At 41.8% G+C, this 20,369-nt stretch overlaps 1 protein-coding gene and 1 long non-coding RNA gene across 25 annotated transcripts in view; one reads left to right on the forward strand and one right to left on the reverse strand.

The window, feature by feature from the left end:
* The window catches only part of Lpp (LIM domain containing preferred translocation partner in lipoma), a 602,788-nt gene that overhangs the window by 503,841 nt on the left and 78,578 nt on the right, over positions 1-20,369 (forward strand). For all 24 annotated transcript variants that reach the window (XM_042259107.2, XM_076548645.1, XM_076548644.1 and 21 more), the window contains one exon: positions 3,634-3,803. In XM_042259107.2, coding sequence (XP_042115041.1) covers positions 3,634-3,803 — 170 coding nt within the window. The remainder of the gene's footprint in view (positions 1-3,633; positions 3,804-20,369) is intronic.
* On the reverse strand, positions 1,781-12,141 carry LOC143268101 (uncharacterized). The gene is made up of 2 exons (XR_013043698.1): positions 12,054-12,141; positions 1,781-7,028 (listed from the first exon to the last, which is right to left on the reverse strand). It is a non-coding gene; the product is annotated as an uncharacterized LOC143268101 (long non-coding RNA).

Consider the following 20,369-nt stretch of genomic DNA (forward strand, 5'->3'; position numbering starts at 1 on the left):
TACATAGTTGGTTTCATCAACATTAAGGAAGTCGCTGCACATGGGAAAGAGGAGAAGGGTGCACAGGACCCGAAGCTGGCCACAGGCATTAATAATAATATATAAAAACTTTCGGCATGTTCATTTGATTTGCTAAGCATTGCTTAGAAGCCCTGTGTGCTGGCCGGGGGTCACAGCCCCTGCTTCCGGTTGCCTAGTCAAGTGTGCTTCCTTCATGCCCTGATGCCCTGAAGCCTGTCCACATTCCTCTGGCCTTACCTATTTCAAGCACTGAGACTTCTGTCTAAAAGATGGGCGTCAAGGTTGTATGACAAGGTATAGCCTAAGTCCCACGAGGAGCAAGTATACCCACGGCTTGAGTCGCTAGCCTTGCATTCTCAATACCCTCTCCAAGGAACAGTTTGTACATTTTTGTTAATGTAAAGGGGGAACATTTGGGCACCTTTTCTCTGTTGCTGGTTTGTAGAGCTATTTTTAACTTTTGTTCTTTGCTGTTTTTTCACTGTGCCTGTGAATCGTAAGGTGCCAGACTGGCTGCCCTTGAGGCTGGTGTCCCTAATTTATCCCAAGAACAGGAAAAATACAGGGGGGAACAGAACTGGTCATGTCTGGGTCCAGTACATTAGCCTGACCTACTCTGGAAGAATATTCCCCAGACATAAAGAGGGAATTGTTTCTGGGAATGCAGGCCATCTGCTTTGTGGCGAGCAGACAAAACCTTGTGCCATCACGAAGCACTACAGTGTTTTGCCTCCAGTAAGCCACAGATATTCATCCTTTCTGCGGAAAAAGCTGCAGTGTTTTTCTGCCTTCCACCTCTGCCTGTCAACATCCCCTTCTTTAAGGTCAAATTCAATTGCCTATTTCCTCAGGAACCTCTTACAGAATATCTTGGAGGTGATTTCCCTTGCATATCTCTATAGCACTTTTTCCTACAGCATGCCGCACATGTTGTCATGGATTGTTTGGACATAATGAGGTCTCATAGTCACTGGAAGAAGCACGGATGGTGACTCGCCCACTTCTTCATGTCACACAAAAGCAGACTGTCGTACTGGACAAAGAGCAGAAGGGTCTGCTCAGTAGATTCAAAACTGAAACTTTCCTTTCTAGAGCAGGCTTTTCCTGTAAGCTAGTGATTAAAGTTGTTCCAGACCCAGGATATGTCCAGCTCTGCCGATGCCTTATAAGCTCGGGCTCTTTACTTCATAAACTGCATTTTGAACATTCATGGTCAAAACCCAATCAGCTACTTCTGCTGCCGAGCCGGCCACCACGGCCATCACATGATCCCATCCTTATTTTGGCAAAGTATACTTCTTAGATCCTATGTGCTTCTCAGCATTCTATTAAGTGATCCTTTTGACTTACAGAAAGGAAAAGTTATTATAGAAAAATAAGTGTGTTATTTATATTATATTTATACTTATATTTAATTTATATTATAAAATTATACTTCTCATGGGAATTCAGTGGGTTCGTAATAATATTTACATGGATTGATCTCTTTGCTCCACCTCTCCATATGTTTTCTACAATCAACTGTCATTTGTTAGCAAGAAATTCTCAGATGTATATCAATAATTTTCAAACAGAGCATACTCAGCCTTATAGTAAACCAGTAAGGTTTGGAGAAGGGGTATTATTGTTTTCAGCATAATCACAAAAATGGTACCAAATGAAAGAAATGAATTTTCTTAGTATTAGCAGAAAAGGTACATGAATTTAAAAGAGCATTTCTAATTCTGTATCTAATACTAAAAAATAAGTGTAAGGTAACTCTTGGATGGAAGAGTTTATTTAAAAACAACTACAAACCATATAACAAATATCATAATTGTATTAAATATAAAAAATACAACAAAAATTTCACAATATTAAAATTTCACAATAATACAACTGTATCAGAGGCAGTCCATTTTTTAAAACTTGAACTCTTCCCAATGTTTGATTGATGATACTTCAAGTTTGTTTGTTTCATTTTTTAAAGATGTGCTCCAATCCTGCAACAGAATACAAAGGAATATTTCCAGGACCAAGTGCAACCAGAGAGAAATATATTTACCTCTTCTTACTGAAACATTTACCCCTCCCAGTTCTGAGTTGTGAAGTGGCTTGTCAGTCCAATGTGACGGGGTGCTGAAAGCCTTCTCCAGTGCGAAGTCATTCCATAATGCTCCGTGATGCCAGATCCACACTGATGTTCATACAGAGCTCAGAACGGGCAATGAAGCCACAGGATTGGAGTAGACAGTATGCAAGCAAGGCTGCTTGGGCATGAAGCTTTTTAAATATTTTCTGTGACTTAACTTTCCTCATCTTTAGAGTAAGAATAATAGTAATATGTCCACATAGAGTGTCATGAGTAGGAAATGAGCTGATAGAAGAGCGTCAAGAAAATGTCAGCCATCCACGAAGCTAGGTCTATGACATTTTTGTGCAAAAACCTACACAAAAGCCTTGTTGATGTTCCCAGTTGCTTATGGTTACCTAGTTGGGTCTTGTTTCTGCCTAGTAGACATGAATGAAGGGGTCAAGGTGGCTGTGGCCCTCGCAATCCCAGGGTATTGAGATAGAGAGCCTCTCACTCAAGCTAACCTCATCCACCCCGCTTCTTTATTAATTTTTCTTCTTTCTGGTCCTGTAGTTTGAATTCATGATCCTAGTATATACTAAGCAAATGCTCTATCACTGAACTACACCTAGTCCTAAAAATTTTATCCTAGATTATATTCTATGACTGTTTAAATGCAAATATGTTCTTTAAAATATAACCTGATGGACATACAGGTGTGTCAGCTTTCTCAAGCAGTTTAAGAATGCTGTAGCTTTACAGAACACTGGGCAGACAGTGAGATCTAGGGCCTAAGAAACTCCCAACCCTATATTAAGTGGAACCATTACATGATGTTCAAGCTAAGACTGAGAGATGGTGCTGACTGGACTCCAGGATCTTAGATGGTGCACGCGTGCATGAGATGAGCCTCGCTTCCTGAGCCCCTGAGATCAGAACTAGGATCATGGGCAGCAGTCAGAGTCGGGGCTACATTAGTGACTCCACAGAAGAAAACCTTCTAACAGCCCCTGTGCTCCCGAAATAGAGGTGCGTACCTACCACCACGTGATCTGCCCACTACAGAGGATTGACAACCAGGACTAGAAAAAGAAATGACACGCACACGCTGACCGATGTGCAGACTCTCCAGGGACAAAGGCTTGCCAGACGTGTTCTGTTCAGTAGATTGCCCTTTCAGCCCCAACATCCTGAATCCTGCGCTTACATGTATGTGATTAGAGGCAGGGCCCTGGACTCAGCATCAAACGTGTTTTCCTCCATCACTCTCTCAGGAGCCTTAGCTGTCTGCCCAGTTGACTCAGGTAGACTCCTGCTATTCCAGAGGAGACCATGGTGAGCTTGCTAGTTAGTGTAGTGATGGCAGTGGAGACCATGGTGAGCTTGCTAGTTAGTATAGTGATGGCAGTGGAGACCATGGTGAGCTTGCTAGTTAGTGTAGTGATGCCAATAGTGCTGTGTCTCCAGCGGCTGCAGTTTGAACCTGCTGTCTCTCTCACCTTGGCTTCCATGGGAGGATCTCAGAGTTCCTTTGTAACAAGCAACCCTTTTTCTTCCAGGCCGCTGTGCTCGCTGTGGGGAGAACGTGGTTGGAGAAGGGACAGGATGCACCGCCATGGATCAGGTCTTCCACGTGGACTGCTTCACCTGCATCGTCTGTAACAACAAGCTCCGAGGACAGCCTTTCTATGCCGTGGAGAAGAAGGCCTACTGTGAGCCCTGCTACATTGTAAGTCCTCACCTTGGGTCTTCATCTGCTCTATCTTTGACCATATACCAGTCGCTCCATATAAATGTCGCCATCAGTTCTTTGAACTTCAAAAGATGTGTACATACGTAAATTGTCATCCTGTGTCTTTTTTCCCTATATAGTTAGCATCATATGAGGTCAGAAAGTTGTGTGGGGAGAATGCTGCCTTTCAATTTGAGGTCTGCCAGAAAGGTTTTCTGGCCTGTGGTTTTCACGCTTGTATGTAGAAACAATATATTCTCTGTGGTGTATGCGAAGTCCTAGCTCCTGTTGCAGTCTCCTTCTGCATTTGAAGTCCAAGGACTTTGGGGAAGACTTAGCAGATGGCTGAATTTGTCAGTGGTCTTCCAAACTTCTGGACTAAATATCTCTACAGAGTCATTTTTACCTCCCCAACCCCCCAGTTGTCTATGATGTAGAGAAACTCTTTGCTATCGATTACCTTGAAGTATAAATGGTTTTCTGTTTTTAAAAAAACAAAGCTATTTTTGAGTAGCATAGCTTAGAAAATAAGCCACATTTATCAGTATTTTACATGGTTCCTTAATCTACTAAGTTACCTTCTGATACTATAGTTTGATGAATAAGAAACCTATTTCCTGTCCAAAGTAATTTTTTTCTATCTCTTTCTGGTTTTGATCTATCTGCAGAACATATTCATGGAAAAAGCAGTACCTTTTGCAAACCTTTGAAATAGTCATGGTTGGCCCCTCTGCCAAGGCATTCCAACCTTAGGAAGAAGGTACTGGGACTCAGAAATTTGCTTCTCCCTGGAGTTCAAAGTTATTGTCATTTCTGCCTTAGTTGGTGTCTTAATTAGGATTACTCTTGCCATGACAAACAACATGACTAAAAGCAACTTGGGGAGAAAAGGGTTTATTTCAGCTTTTATTTCCAACACTGAAGGAAGTCAGGGCAGGAACATGGAAGCAGGAGGAGCCCATGCAAAGGCCATGCTGCTACTGGCTTGCTCCCCAAGGCTCACTCAGCCTGCTTTCTTATGGAACCCCAGGATCACCAGCTCAGGATGGCCCCACCCACAATGGGCTAGGCCCTCCCCTATCAATCACTAAGTAAGAAAATGCCCCACAGGCTTGCCTACAGCCCAGTCTTATGGAGGCAGTTCCTTAATTGAGGTCCCCTCCTCTTCAGTCACTTGAGCTTGTATCAAGTTGACATAAAACTAGCCAGCACAGTTGGTAACAATATTCTGAAAAATTTAGCTTATTGAAACACAGGGGTGTGTAGCCCAGAGCTCAGTTTTCCACGACTGAAACTTTATATAATCATATAATGTTGTATTGCATCTTTTAGGTTCGATTTTATTTTGTTTTCTCTCCAGGAGCAACTTAAACACATGTAATATCATTGTAATGTCATCAGCTAATAGACCTGGGAGAAAAAAAGAAAAGAAACCATTTTAAGGTTACTTGCCTAGCTGCTGACTTTGGAAGTGAGAGCAGAGATAGAGGAGAAAGGTAGCTTCCTTCTTAGCACTGGACACAGAGCCATGAGTCACATGTCCTCCTGGTCCTGTGATTTGGGGAATACTGATTGTATTTAGTTATTCAGACTGTAAATTCCCTGTTGTTCTGGAAGCAGCACCGTCCACATAAGATAAAGTCCACTCTGCAAAAATCTCACCTCTTAGTTCATTCAGTTCAAGGACCACCCTTGGAAATCTTGGTTGAAAAGAGAAAGGCCTCTTATAAGTCTGACCTCTTTTAAGTGGGCTGCACTTTCTAATGACTCAGGCCACCATTGTGAAATCATTTTTATTGCTGCAAGTTTTAGCAGCAACATCAGCAAACCCTGTAGAGTCGTAGCCGTCTTCATACACGGAGCAGTTACTTTTTTATAGTCCTGTTTGATCCTTTTTAACTGTGACTCTGACTGTTGCTATTCTAACAATACTTTTGTGGAAGCCTTCTCCAGCTGTTTATTTTCATGCTTTGTCAGCCAAAGTCTTACAATACTGAGAAACTGTGTAACAGTATGCAGAGAACATGAAATGGGTTCGGTCAAAGCTTTCCGTCTTGGGCAAGTTACTTGATCCTTCTGAGCCTCGGTTTTTCTCATCTATATAATGGAAATGATGGCACTACCTTTCCATAAGACTCCTGAAGATGTGATGAAGCAATCTTTGTAAGCACCCTTGGTCTACTCAGGAAAAGTTATTGAACTTAATTTATTGAAAAACATTTGAGCTTAATTATAATTAGATTCGGGGACCTATTTACCATTGCTGATGTGCGCAGTCAGATTCAGACTCACTTTGCTCTAGGAAGCCATTTTGCTTCTTGGATATGTCCATCTTCTTCTTTTTTTTTTTTTCTATTAATGTTTGCTTTCCTGGGTGAGTAACAAGACTCCAATTTCGTATTTTTAATCATTTTCTATAGTGCAAGGGCTCAGAATGCAGACTCTGTTGCAAGGATAAGATATCTGAGATTATTTAGGATGCTGGAACTCTCTGCTCTGGTTGCATATCGTGCACTGCTCTCACAGCAAGGAGGACTATCTGGAAGATATTTAATCATACACTTGGAGGAGCTGTGTGAATGCAGATAATGAAGAACCTTATTATCTCTTCCGTGATTTCTCCCCATCATAAGAACCTGTAATCGGGGTCCTTTAATGATGTCTTTCCATAGCTACTCGGTAAGATAATTGAAGTCTTATCAGAATTCAGTTCCACTTTACTCAAAGACCTCCTGTCCGGAATTGATTCCAGAGTTCAACACAGGCCTTGTGCCCTCGAAAATATTAGCACTTCCACTTCTACTAAACTTTCATGGTTCTGATAAGCTGCATTCTGAGCATACAGAGCAAATAGAGAAAGAGGAAGCGTTAGTTAGAACACGCTTACATTGAAGGTAGACTTAGTAAAACGGACAGCATAGGGGCTGTGCCTCTCTCTCCAGGAGCTAAAGTTCTAGAATCAGAGATACTGTCCACGTGATCCAGCCAAAGAGCCTCTTGTCACACTTGCTGGGCACAGGTGTTCCAATGAAATCGTGAACAAAACCAAGAAAATTAAGTCCCCTGGGTACCAGTTAGTGGGACTTTCTTTCCTTTTTGTTTTGTTTGTTGTTAGTGTTTTACTTAATTGATGGACTAGGAACATCGAAGGCAGGGGCTTAGTTAATTATTTCTATGTAAGGACTAGTCACTCATGTCTGACTCTGGATCCAGGAATGAGGCCTGTAAAACAAAAATTAAATTTTTCTTCCTAATCGGTTATTGATAAGCCTATAATCACATTTAAATTTAATATTTGTATACTCTTGACATTAAATGCCCAGTAGTATCTTCAGACTTGGTTTATTACATTAGTAGACTCCTAAGGTCTCTTGGATTCTTAACTCTGTGCACCAGCATCTGTGGCTGGACGGATTTGATTCGGTGTGGTATTGTAGCACTCTTCACATGTATTTCACTTGTTTTCTATGTATTAACCCAGTATGAATATGTGTACAATGAGCCTTGGTGGTAATCTTCACTTTTAGCATCTAACCTGTTTAGGTTTACATTATGTTTATGAATTATATTTTCATGTAAAATACATTTCCCAGTCTTTTGTCATTGCAATATGCTTAGAGAACATTGAGTGTAATATTTATATCATTCAAATTAATTAGCATATGTTTTTAATTTAGATGATCAACTCAAATGTGATGTAGTACTGAAGGCATTGGCTTTGCCTTCCTTGAGTTCTGGGTTTTGACCCAGAACTTAGGACACAGAGCTGTACTGCCTCAGCTTTGTAGGTGCTGGGATATGCCACCACCCCTAGCACCTCGAAGTGTTTCTTTAGAAAACTGTTTCTGGTTGACAAGACCATTACAAACAATGAGTTCATATATTAAACTATGTGCTATTTCCTGTTAGATAGATTTATTCGTTAGAGTCAATGTGATAAGTACACCATGTCCTAGTTATTTTAATTGATGCTTGTATTGTTGATAGTAAAGTCAATAGATCTTGTAAATGATTAGTTTTGGTTATTCTTGTAGTTTTGAATAAATAAACAGTTTAAAATTCAGAGCACTAAAACTTTACTGGGAAGTAAAAAACGATTTAAATAGAATCTATCTATCTTGGTCTGAGCTCTCGGATTATAGCATTGGGTACATCATTTGCCTTCGAAGTACCATAGTGCTCTCTTTTATAAAGTTAGATATTAATTCCTTAATGTCATAGATAAGGAATGAGCAGGTGTGTTACTTTTTTGTGTCATGGAACTGTTGGATGTATACGGGATAGAGCTGAGGAGTGACCATAGCGTTCTGCTGTGAGAGAGAAGCTGTAGCACACAATGGGGCACGTCTTAGCTGCTGTTGCTATAGAAATGTTGAAAGTAATTGGCTTCCTAAGAGGAACATAAGGGCACATGAGGAGATCGGTGCTTTGCTTACAGCCATTTGTGTCTTTACGTATGAAGGGCATCAACAAGGCCTCCTGCTTGTTTGACCTTCTGCTCTTACTGAGACACGCTTACTCCTGAACATAAATCTAACAAAGGAACAGTTGCTTTCTTCTTCGTATTGCAAAGGAGGCTGTGCCTAGGGATATATACACACTAGAAATTCTCAGCCCAAGTCTGTTTGTGAAATGGTAATCCAGGATTCTCCACTGGGTCAGGGCTTTGGGGCCGAGTGTCTGGAAAGGTAAGATAGGTGTTTTTTATTAGAGTTGAAATCCTAGTGGCTAGCAAGACCTCTGGAGTTCGCAAGCCAATCTCCTGGGAGACTAACTTGAAGGGACCAGAACCTGGCCCATTAATGACCTACACATTAGCAGCCTTTTGCTCTCCTTTACCACTAAGTGGGCTAAGTTAAAGCCGTGTAAATTTTCAACTCCATTAAGAGGTAGTTTTTGTACCTCTGCAGGAAAGCTGTCCTTTTATGTACTCAAGTTCCTCCTAATGGAATGTTTTAAATGCAGTTAGAACCAGGGCCTTCTGTGGGCGTTGGAAAAGCAACCGAAGAGTTAGGACGGAATCTGAAAAATCCACCCGAACATCCCTCTTCCCTAATCGCCCACCTCTGCTATCCTCACCATGAAGCATCTCCTTCTGCCTCCCTTCATCTCTGACTGCACAAACCACCTACACACTTAAACACATTCTTCCCTGGTGTCTTCCTGTCACCCCGCTAGCACTCTCCCAATAATAAGAAGAATGGTTCAAGAACGAGAAATGGTTTAAAAACACTCTCATAGGACCACACACAGCCTAGGTGTTCTCTCTCCCATTCTATTGTGGTATATCATGCTTATTGGAACTGTGACAGGCAAGGGAAGATTGTTAGACCCTGTGACAAATGAGGCTTTGAAGGAACCAAAGTAAAGAACAGAGTGAAGACCAGAAAGCGTCTTCCGACCTAGTCTTTATTTGCAAGGTCCATGCTACCACCCTGAAAGCTAACATTCACCTTCCTGAAAACACAAGAATACTGCCAGACACTGGCTACCCACTTTAAAGTCATGAATGCCTTCTGTTCTCAAGGTTTTCATAGATAACCACTGGCCTGAGTTGTACTATCCAGTATTAAGTACAGATCACAGGTAAAAGCTATGATGCCTAGTCTTTGACAAAGCTCTGTTCATAATGCCTGGAATCTCAATATAAAAAATGATTTTATGTCTAGAGTTAAATTTAGTCATGGTGACATAGAGCATCTGCCCAATGGTTAATTTGCTTTTGAGTATTTTTATTTTGTCTCCTATCCTCAGGGGAGCCTTGGAGCTAGCTCCAGTTCCTTTTATTATCATTTCTAGTAGCAAGAAACTGAGGCCCAAAAGCTCCTGTGAACTCACAGAGACCGAAGCACCATCTACAAGGCCTTCATGGGTCTGCACCAGGTCCTCTGCACTGATGGCATCTTTGTGGGGCAGACTCCTCAGAGTATGTCAGGAAGGTGATGATGCATGTCAGGGGCAGAGGGACATGGATTGAAGGCTACGTCACAACATGATCAGCTGTAAGCACAGAGTACAGAACAAGAACCTGATGTTGATAGGAGAAGCTGTCTAAAGAAGGGCATTCAGCATTCACAAACAGTTGTTGGTAATTGAAAAAAATACTAGGATTTTTAGAATTTTAGTGGATTGCTTTTGGAAAGGGTAAAAAATTGGGTCAGGTATGGTAGCTTTAAGCATACTCTCTAACAGTGATTTCAAGGCCCGCCCAGGCTAGAAGAGACCTTGTCTAAGAGAGAGGAAGGATGGGGTGGGGAGCAGAATTAATGAGTGTAATAGACATAAATCAAGACAGAGGGAAAAAAACACAAAAGCTACAAAATGTGGTGACGAAAAAGAAACTGTCGATCTAAGTATAGACATAGCCTTCCTCTCTCTCCCTTGAACCCAGGACCTTTGGCTGGAGGTCTGTCTCTGTTGGTAAAGACCTTGCCTAACATGCACAAAACTCTGGGTTCAATACCAGTATCATATAAACCAGGTGTGCTAACACACACCTGTAAGGTGAAGATGGGATCAGGAGTTCAAGGCCAGCCTAGGATGCAGCAGACCCTGTCCCTCAAGAAATTATAATTTTCATGGAAGATATCCCTTCTCTGAAAATCTAAAATATGCAAGAAGAAACTCAAATAACCCCACCAATGTGATGAAAGTCAGAGCTGCTACCTGAGAAAAAAGCAAGGAAATGTCACTAACAGGATTTTCCCTATCTTCAAAGAACAAATAATGCCTGCAGTGTTTCCACCCTTACAGCCTTCCAAGAAAAGAACTTCTCAAATCCCTTTATGAAGTCGCATAAGACCAGCCTGGCGCTGATGGCAGAAGCTAACTTAGCTGCCCCAAGGATTAGCACCATGCCAATCTAACTGCCCATGTATGGAAATCCTAGACGTTTGCAGCTAAATACTACATCACTGGAATAGTAAATTGAATGCCACATAATAAAATGTTCCAATTTATTTGATGAGTGCAATGTTTGGACAATATTAGGGACCTTTAAAATACTTTCTCAACTCATATAGCAAATTGGGTAGAAAGGGAATATGACTGTAGTTATATCAAGAGATACTTTTTACTGAAATGATACTTCATAAAATTTGTTACAAGTTCTTTTTGTTTAAGATTTACTTATTTGTGTGTGTGTGTGTGTGTGTGTGTGTGTGTGTGTGTGTGTGTGTGTGTATGTGTGTATACCATGGGTGTACAGTGCTCGTAGATTCTAAAAGAAGGCATCAGATGCCCTGGAATTGGACTTATACGTGGTTGTAGATGCTGGGGATCAAACCCACGTCCTATGCAAGAACAGCAAACACTCTTAACATTTGGGCCATCTCTCCAGCCTGTCACACTTTTTTTTTTTTCCAAACAAAAGCAACCACCCCAACACAAAGCAAGCTCTAGGTAGACTGAGGAAATTTGGTAGTTGATAAGGCTTACCATGGCCAGCCTTCCTGCCCCTGGATCTAGGAATGCGCAGGATCATCCCTTATCTTCACATCGTTTTTAACATGCCAACTTGTGAAGTGGCAATTAGAAAACAAAGAAAAAGCTAAATGCATACTTGCATGCATATATATTTAGCTATTATATAGTATTATATATAGTATTTCTGACACATATATAATGAATAATATAAAGGTCCACATACCTGTTACCAAATTGAAGAAATAAAAATATTTGAAATGCATTGGATTCTTCCTTCTGATCACATTCCCCAAACTACCTTATAAAAGTAGCTGCTGTTTTAAACTTCCTTTAATTATCTCCATGGGTTTCTAATACACATCTCTAACAATGTATAGTGTTGTTTACATGCTGTGTTTCATAATTTCAAATAGTTACAATGTTAGCCTATAAAACATGATTCCATCTAAAGTAGTAGAGTAAAGCTTAGAAAGCTGACAGATAAGTTTCAAGGCTAGACATGAAGAATTCCACGTGAGAAATAACCCTTATACAGAAGCCGTAAGGAAAGCTGAGCACCTAGAGAACATGGGAAATTATGTAAGGGAGGAATGCTATAAATCTGTGGGAAGGAATTGAAGGTGCTTTGGAGCACACCTGTCATTTGTATCCACCCCTATTCTTAACCAGTGGCAGCGTGCCCACTCTGTGGCTGTGACACTGTCCTTTGCTCGTGACATATAGTTCTGTCCCCCAGAGAATCTTGGTTCCTGCTCACATTCACACATCCCCACAGCCTCTGAGGCAGCACTCTACTTTAGTCAAGGAAGCTGAGGTACAGACCTCTTAGTTGATGGCCCAGAGCAGCAGGAAGTCCTAGTTGAATATTGCATATTCCTGCCAACTCCTATCCCGACACATCTAACTTCTGTTGTCATGGAATCAGAATGTTTAAGGGCCGGAAGGAACCTTAATTCGGTAATGTTCTTTAATGGCGGAAAAAGCTAAAAGCTAGAGAAAGTTCGCTGATTGGCCTGAGTTTACAGGGTTTGTTGATGGCGGAAGCAAGAATAGAAGCCACGAGCCATGGTGGTCCCTTCAGAGAACTTTTCTCTCTGGGAGAGACTTGAAAGAACTGAATGTGAGTGACTGTGGGTGCGGAGAGATCCCTGGGAAAAGCAGGGCTTGGCCGATTTAGGTAGCACAGTGATCCAGGACAGTGTTTGCTTTAGCTCTGACCAGAATGAAGGGTCTCGTATTTCCAGGTTCAGTGCCTCTGAAACCTTATGCTGGAATCTTCCTGCTGCCCCACTTTGTTTACTTTTAAATGAAGCATGAACTCACCACCCAGTGTTTGGCAGAGTTTGGATGAATGTCAGCATCAGGCCACTGCAATAATGGTTTAAGATTATTTAATCCCATTACTTATACACTTCATTAGGCTGAGTGAATTGTTGGCTGTGGTTCAGTAAACTTCCTACTTTAAAGATAAAGGATGGAAAGAGAATAGGAAAGGGGCCCATTTATTCCTTATTTTCTTTCCTATTTATCTTATGGCTCTTAATGGATAAAAGAACAACAATTAGTCATCTACAGCATAATGTCTGTGCTTCGGAAGTCCTCTGAACTGCTGTGTACCACCAGAAAAAAATTGTCCATAGCTTTAAATTTCCTATGAGAAGAAAAAGAAAGGGGCGGGCTTGGAGGTGGGAGGGACTATGCTATAAAATTCTATCTTGAAATTAAAGCTGAAAAGAAGTTCCAGGGTCCTCAGTAATACGGTTTTTCACTGGGGGAGGAGGGAAACACTAACAAGTGATTTTAAAGACAAAATTTGGAAATTCCAATCACAACCAGCCCAGGCAGCCACCATTCAGTATCTACTTGGTTTCTTTAGCTTTGGTTTCTGAACATAGGGAATGAAAGTTTCTTCTTACCTCACGTAGTCACATGGTTAAGTGAGCGTTCAGAGAGGAGGGGGCTGAGCTTGAATCAGTAAGGGGTTTTGGAGTATTGGGTCATCGTACCAGGCCAGAGCCCAAGGCACATACACAAAGCCTTCCGAAGGTATGGGACTCTGCAGCTCAGAGCCTTTCAGCCTCTGGAACATGACTGGACTGTGCTGGTCTCAAAGCTCAGGGAATCTGGGGGGTAGCAGACCCTGAGGTTCCAAAAGCTTCGTGTCCCCAGCAAGTGTCACCTGGTTTCAGTCGCTGGCAATCCTCATTAAACACACACTTCTAGACCCTCAAGGTGCCTGCACAGGGCAGGAATTTAGCGCCTTTTCTAAGGCTGAGGGGTGGGGATGGCCTGTCGTTGGAATGCACGTGAAGGTCTGAGATCCACTCCATTCCTCTACCTGAATGAGAGGTGACTCCCCAAATCTTCTCCCTCTCTTCTTCCCACATCTTTGGTAACACTTGCTCCCAATGGCCTCTTGTGAGCATTGTACTCAGAAACCCCTCTGCCCTGGTGCAGGCTGCTGGCTCCCGTGGGTTTCTTCCCATCTTAGTCCTTCAAAGAGCTGAAGTAACCAGCCTTCAAAAACTTTCTTGGACAAGATTTTCAGGTTTTTGTTGTTTTTCCTCGGTTTTGTTTGTTTGTTTGTTTTTGTTTTTGTTTTGAGAGAGAGAATGTGAACATGAAATTGGGTGGGTAGTGAGGTAGGAAGGATCTGGGAGGAATTGGAAGAGGGGACAGAATAGTTCAAAATACATTATATGAAAATGAATTAGATAAAAAAAAATTTTAAAAATTCTTTGGAAGTTCTTCAACTAGGTGCAGCTTTTCTTAAACATACAATATCTTTTCCCTACCAGTTGCATAAGGCTGAACCTTGCTACAACTGGTATAAAAAAAATTCTGGCTTCTTGGCATACTCTTTGATGATGGCAACTCTTGTGGAGTATATACAGTCAGCGAGGTCACGTGTGACTCGTCCCTCCCATTTCCTTTGTCTGTTACAGTGTTTATCAGAGCCCGTGAGCCTATCACTGCTCTGAGAGCGAGGGAGGTTGGAAGATGGCCTGCTTCAGGCCAGGGTCTCCTCACAGGGTTTGGCTTATCGGTTGTTTACTTGCCCTTTGGTGCACTTGGACTTGAGACTCGCCGTGAAATTTCAGGGAGCGGGAAAGCTTGGCAACAGGGGCCTCTGAGCGGCGTCGCCACTGAAACATACGTATAAAAGATTTAGAGGAAAGAAGCCAGCTGTCTAGTCTGCAGCTCTCAAGGTCAAGCTCACAGATTTATCCCACGGCGGAGAGCTGCCAGGGAGTTTGATCCGAAGTTCTCCTCTGTTCTGAATGTGACAGGCTAATTCCCTCCCATAGCCAGGTTCAAATAAATAAACAATAAAACAAAAACAAACAAACAAACAAAAAACAACTCATCATTAGTTAAGAGGACCTCTTTAGCATACTTCCCTGATGAGGAGGGCATGGCAGCCCAGGCTGATGCCATCATTACTGCGAAGCTGGTTCCTTTCCCACTATCTTACAGTGATGTCCTGTGTTCGAACTAAGATGCCTAACAGAGAAAATCTGCTTGGAATGTCTCGATTGGATGAATGACCTGAATGCTCTAACTGACCCGACTGCCTGAAAAGTCTTAAGTGCATATGTTTAGTGACATTTTACATTCTGTCACTTATTTTTAAGTAAATAGTAAATGCCTTACGTAACAATGATCCTACTTTCTGAACCCCTTAACCCTGTTCAGGGGTGGGTTGAAGTGATTCAGAGGAATACAGCCTATGGACATATCAGAATTAATGCAACTGAACCCTAAGAAATGTTTATTGTAGAAGATAAATGTTTAAAAGTAAATCTTTTATTTCTTCTAATTTAGCAAAATGTCCTAAAAAAATCCATTATAAAAAATAACATATCCAAATAGTTTTCCACCAAGCATAGATATTGAATGTATTTGGCTCCACGGGAAGAAGGAAGGAAGTGCAGGTGTCCTGGGAGGGCAATCCAGCCAACAGATCTTCCTGGAGGAAGCCACCTGGAGGGGGGGTCAGGTGGCCTCTTGTTTTCTTCTTTCTTTTAACCTCTGGAGAAAATGGCAACTATTCTTATTCTTTTTTTACAAGTAACAGTAAGTATCAGGCATAAAATGATGCCCCTTTTTGGGATTAGAGCAGAGGTCCCAGAGTCTAAATCCTCCCCCTCCCTTGCTTTAAATCACCTCCTGTAAACAGATCACTGGGCATCAATTAGATAAGACCTTTTCTTAGTCAGCAAGGCTCCTGTATCAGCTTTCCCATTCTACATCCATTACCACCCTCTGGTTCAAGAATCCTCCTGATTGGCCTCTGGATGGCTGTGTGCACACGCTCCGCTCCCTCAGTGTCTCAGGAGTGGCTGTCTGTCCCCCTGTGTCTCTCTTAATCCTTTACCGGTGGCTACTCTCCATATTGGTGGATCGCTCGCTATCATTCCCTCACTGGTAGACAAAAGCTACATAGGAACAAGCTTGCTTTCTGTTTTCTCTGTGTCTCTCTTCTCTATGAAACCTCAAACCTTTCTTCTAGTATCCAGAATTCCCAAAGCAGTACCTCCCATCCCAGGGAGTACTCAATACATTGATTTTTTTTGACAGCCATAACAAAACAAACAAAAGCACAGCAACAAGACTAACCAAGGTAACAAAGTGTCAGAACTGGGGAGCTGCAACAGCAGGAAGCATCCTTGCTCATAGTTCTGGAGGCCCGAGACTAGGAACCCGGATGAGGGGGTTGGTGAGCTCTCTCTCCCAGCTTTGTGGGCCTCATGTGGGGCAAGGGCTGTTGAGCAAGCTCTCTAGAGAAACCCACTAGTTTAAATGAACTAGTTCTTTCTGCTCCCTGGGGGGCTGCCCTGTGAACACCCACTGGCACACATTCCGGCCACCAGACAGAACCAGCCCTCACCAGGCGTTCCCTGCTGCTATAATGGACTGAAATGATGGCCCAGAAGAAACGTTCCCTTTGTCCAGTTGCCCATGGGAGGTGTGCTGGTCATAGGTCCAAGGGAAATAACTAATCCACGGGAACATCGACTACAAAGCTGTTAACTGAACCTGTTGACCATAGGTTGATGGATGCTTTATCAATACTGTGATGGGATGGAAATAAGAACCCTACCTTCCTAGCAATAAAAGTAATCACTTAACAAGTACTTACTGAGTGCCCTCTTGCCTTGACACACCATAGGAATACTATTGATACATAACGTATTGTGTTGCTGCTACATTTTCCTTTCCCTATGTATTTTCACTTGCTCGATCTTATCATATTTTGAAGAAAACAAGGAAGACACCGTTAGAGAATTATTTCAGGGTGCTATTAAATTGTTGAGAAGTTGGCACTGCCGGCAGGGAGCCAAACTGGCCTGAGTTTGACTGGACAGTGCCTGCTAACCGTTTCAGCAAAGTTGCTGGCATCATGATGTGTTCACCCATAAAGTGCTTCTTGCCAACGAGTCCTATGGAATTAACTCCTCATGCATGGATCAATAAAGCTCATCCATTTGCCAGTGTAATTAAGGGTTAGCAGATGAAGCATGACTATTAGGTTCAAAGTACAACAGAATGAAGGTTGTTTTGTGACTCGTACTACTGGAGTTTCCTCAAGGATGTTACAGTTCTTACAGGATAGGGATGACCGTCCCTACTACTTGGAGGGGAAGCAGCAAGTGAATTTCCATTGCGAGTTCTTAGCTAAGGAGTGAACTGGGCGCCAGCTGTGAGAGACATAGGATGAGCCCAGGACAGCTTGTGCTTTGAGAATGCAGAGCACAGCAGACTTGGCAATGCTCCCGTGGAGCACTTGGATACTGAGATGGGTCAGACAAACACAATGTAAGGCAAAGTCACCTGATTTAGGCTTGAGAGACTCAGGCCCTGCTACTTGATCAGAGAAAAGTTCACACCCTGCCCTGAGGCCAGGGGGCAAGCTGACCAGCATCAAAGACCTCCCAGAATAGGCTGCTTTTGACCTGGGCCTAGAAAACCAGCTTATTATCCAATATTTTTAAGAAATAATAACTTGTTTCCCAATTACTGTTGGATAATATTAAGTACAGAGGAGAAAAGTTGCTTCTTACTCTCTGAATGATTGATAGTTGTGTCTAGGACAGAAACTGACAGTTGACAGATGAACAAGAGAAGTTTATTAACCATGTGGGAATATCACAGGACAGAAGAGTGACTACCCAAAGACATTGCCATCCCCTGCTCTTAGAGGATGTAGGAGATCTGGGCTGTTCTAGAGGGAAAAAATGAACTCTGAGAAGAATAGGGGCTAGCCTGTGATTGTCTGCGGGGTTCTGTTGACCTCCAGTCTCTCTCTCTGTTCCTTTGATATTGTTTATATTCTCTGGTTAATGAGATTCCCAGGGAAGCAACTCATGACAGTTGTCTTCCTTTTGAGTTTACTAAAATAAATAAACCAGAAAAAGACTGACCAGTGCTTTAGAGAGAAGGAAAAGAGAAGGACACTGTGGTCTGGAAGCATACAGTCTTTTTCAACTCAAAGTACGCACCATATCAAAGCATAATTTGAGGCATCATTTTCTGAGCCACAGCCCTGGCTACTTGTTCTCTATTTATGTTAATTATACACCCTTTAACCCATAACACCTGTACCAATTGCTTGCCTAATAACATCTTATACTCAAATGCATGTGCACAAAGGACTTTTGTAGTTGTTTTTCATTTGATATGCACAGAAATCCCATAAGGCAGATGTTTTCTAGGATAGATGAGTGAGAACTAAGGCCTCCAAGAAAGGACCCCAGATAGCCAGTCACTGAGAGTGGGGCCTTGATGTTCATTGTCTGTCTAGGAGGCCACTTTTCTTATCTTGGTAGCCCAGTTGCCTGCCTACGTGGCCCCAACCCTTGAAGTCTATAATGTGTACTTATTAAGCATCCTCTGTACTCCAGATTTTTAATGGAAATTTTCAAGGAAATAGCAGTCCTTGAGAAATGTTTATAGGCACTCAACTGGATAGTTGAAATTTAAATTCAATGCCGTGTGAGTATAAACTGTCTTCAGAGCTGGCCAGTGGGCAGGGGTATGGAAGATTGAGGGGATGAGTTTTTCAGTTTATCTTAGCAGGACCAGTCTGCCCCGGGAACCTCTGTTGCCATGGCTTGTCTCCATGTTGCCTGGGGATGCTGGCACAGGCCTTAACCTCTGCTGGCATTCCATTCCCATCTGTTGATGATGCTGTTGCCTTTCCTACTCAGACTTTCACATCACTGTAGGAATTTTCTCTTGACCCTCAGGCATAGCAGAGTTTAATTTAGGACTTCTGGTTAGTGCCCTAAGATCATTTATAAGGAAAATAAGTAATTTTGATAATTTGTAAACACTAACTTACTCAATATACTGTCAACTCTGTTTTAACCAGCCAACACCCAAAGATGTTCTACAGTTTGAAGGATTGTACTTCTCAGAGACTCTTTAAGTCAGTGAATTGTTACCACAACTGGATATGATTAACAAATCACTATACCCTTTAATCAGCCGAAACGGCATCATTGTTGCCAAGTATCTCATCCTTATTGTTTCATTGATCCTGTGAGTAGAGTCATACATTCCAAGGCTCCACCTGAAAGGATGGATTTCAACAGGATTTAGTGGCTAACAACACTTCTGTCACCTACTTTAGGGCAAAAAATTCTCAAAAGCATTAATGGCAAGGTGAAGGTCTTTGCATCTGAAGAGATTGCAAAGTATGATGGATCGATTCTGCTTTACATTAGAGATCATTGAAGCGTTGTCTAGTGGAAGTCACCCATTAAACTTGGTCCAAGCATTTGTGCAAATGTGCATGATAAAAGTGAAGGACAAGTGAGTAAAATAGGTTGTATTACCAACGGCGAGGGCACACATCCATGTGCACATGACAGACACAAGGACACATACATGATGAAGCCAAGCCCACTGGGAAACAAAGTCATATCTTCCTTAAGGGGCTCTAAAAATTAGCTTCTCAAAAACTTTTTTTTTTTTTTTTTTTTTTTTTTTAGAAAAAGTAATGCAAATTTATAAACAGACACTACAGCACTAATTTATCAACCAAGCAACAGTTTAAGTGGGATGAGAAAAAAGGAAACTGTAATTTAAATTTTTTTAGTATGGTACTTGTGAGAGTGTGTGTGTGTGTGTGTATGTGTGCGTGTATGTGTGTGTGTAGGGATGTATTGAATTTGAGAGTAATTTATGGAAAGTGCTGCTACCATGGTATTTCAAATGCTCCACAATTTGAATTTAAACTACTCAATGGGATCATTAAGATTATTATGCATGTTTTCCAAAGAGTTTCAAATGACAATTTTTTAAAAATGGATGCCCTTTAAAAACCGAAGAATGTTATTGCACTTGTAGAGATTCATACAGTTTGAAGTAATTGCCACCGCCCCTTCTGAGCAAGTACCTGATGATAAGTGTTCAAGAGACGGGGGTGTTCGAGACATGCCATGCTGCAGACGCACCGTTGAGGAGGAAAAAAATGGATTATAAAGCAGACTTTGTGGATAAAGACTTACTTCATTTAGTCAAATTGACAACAGAAAACTGGGGAGGGATATAGTGCTCGTGACCAGTGTGAATTAATGTCAGGTAGCAGAGAGTCAGCATGAAAAGGTTCCTCCAAATTTTGTATAGGTGGGTCACCTTCCATTGTTTGCCTGTTACCAATGAAAACTATACAAAGGGAAGAGGGATACTTATCCATTTTTCAGAAGTTAGGGTGGTTTGTTCGCTTGTTTGGGGCAGCAAATTTGCTATTACACTTAAAAAAAATAATTGTAATTCTAATGATAGGAAATATGCTAGTTCTTTTGTTGTCTGGGTCTTGGGTTTTTGAGACAGGCTCTCAATGTGTAGCTCAGGCTGGTCTGGAACTCACTACTGTAGCCCAGTAGACCAAATTGGCCTGGAATGTGGAGAGCACACTCTACCAGAAATATAGAGGAAAACCTTCCTTCCTTCCCACACTGTTAAAATCTATTGAATTTACAAACAACATCAATTTCCTGGGCTGCAATTTACAAAGTAGTCCCAATTTCCCCGTGATAGCTAGCAGTTGGCAAACACTGTTCTTTTATTCCGATCATAATTACTAATATTAACTCCCAGATCACACATTAGACTTCTCCAGTAATTATA

This window comes from Peromyscus maniculatus, chromosome 12, assembly GCF_049852395.1.
Source record: "Peromyscus maniculatus bairdii isolate BWxNUB_F1_BW_parent chromosome 12, HU_Pman_BW_mat_3.1, whole genome shotgun sequence".
Classification (NCBI taxonomy): domain Eukaryota; kingdom Metazoa; phylum Chordata; class Mammalia; order Rodentia; family Cricetidae; genus Peromyscus; species Peromyscus maniculatus.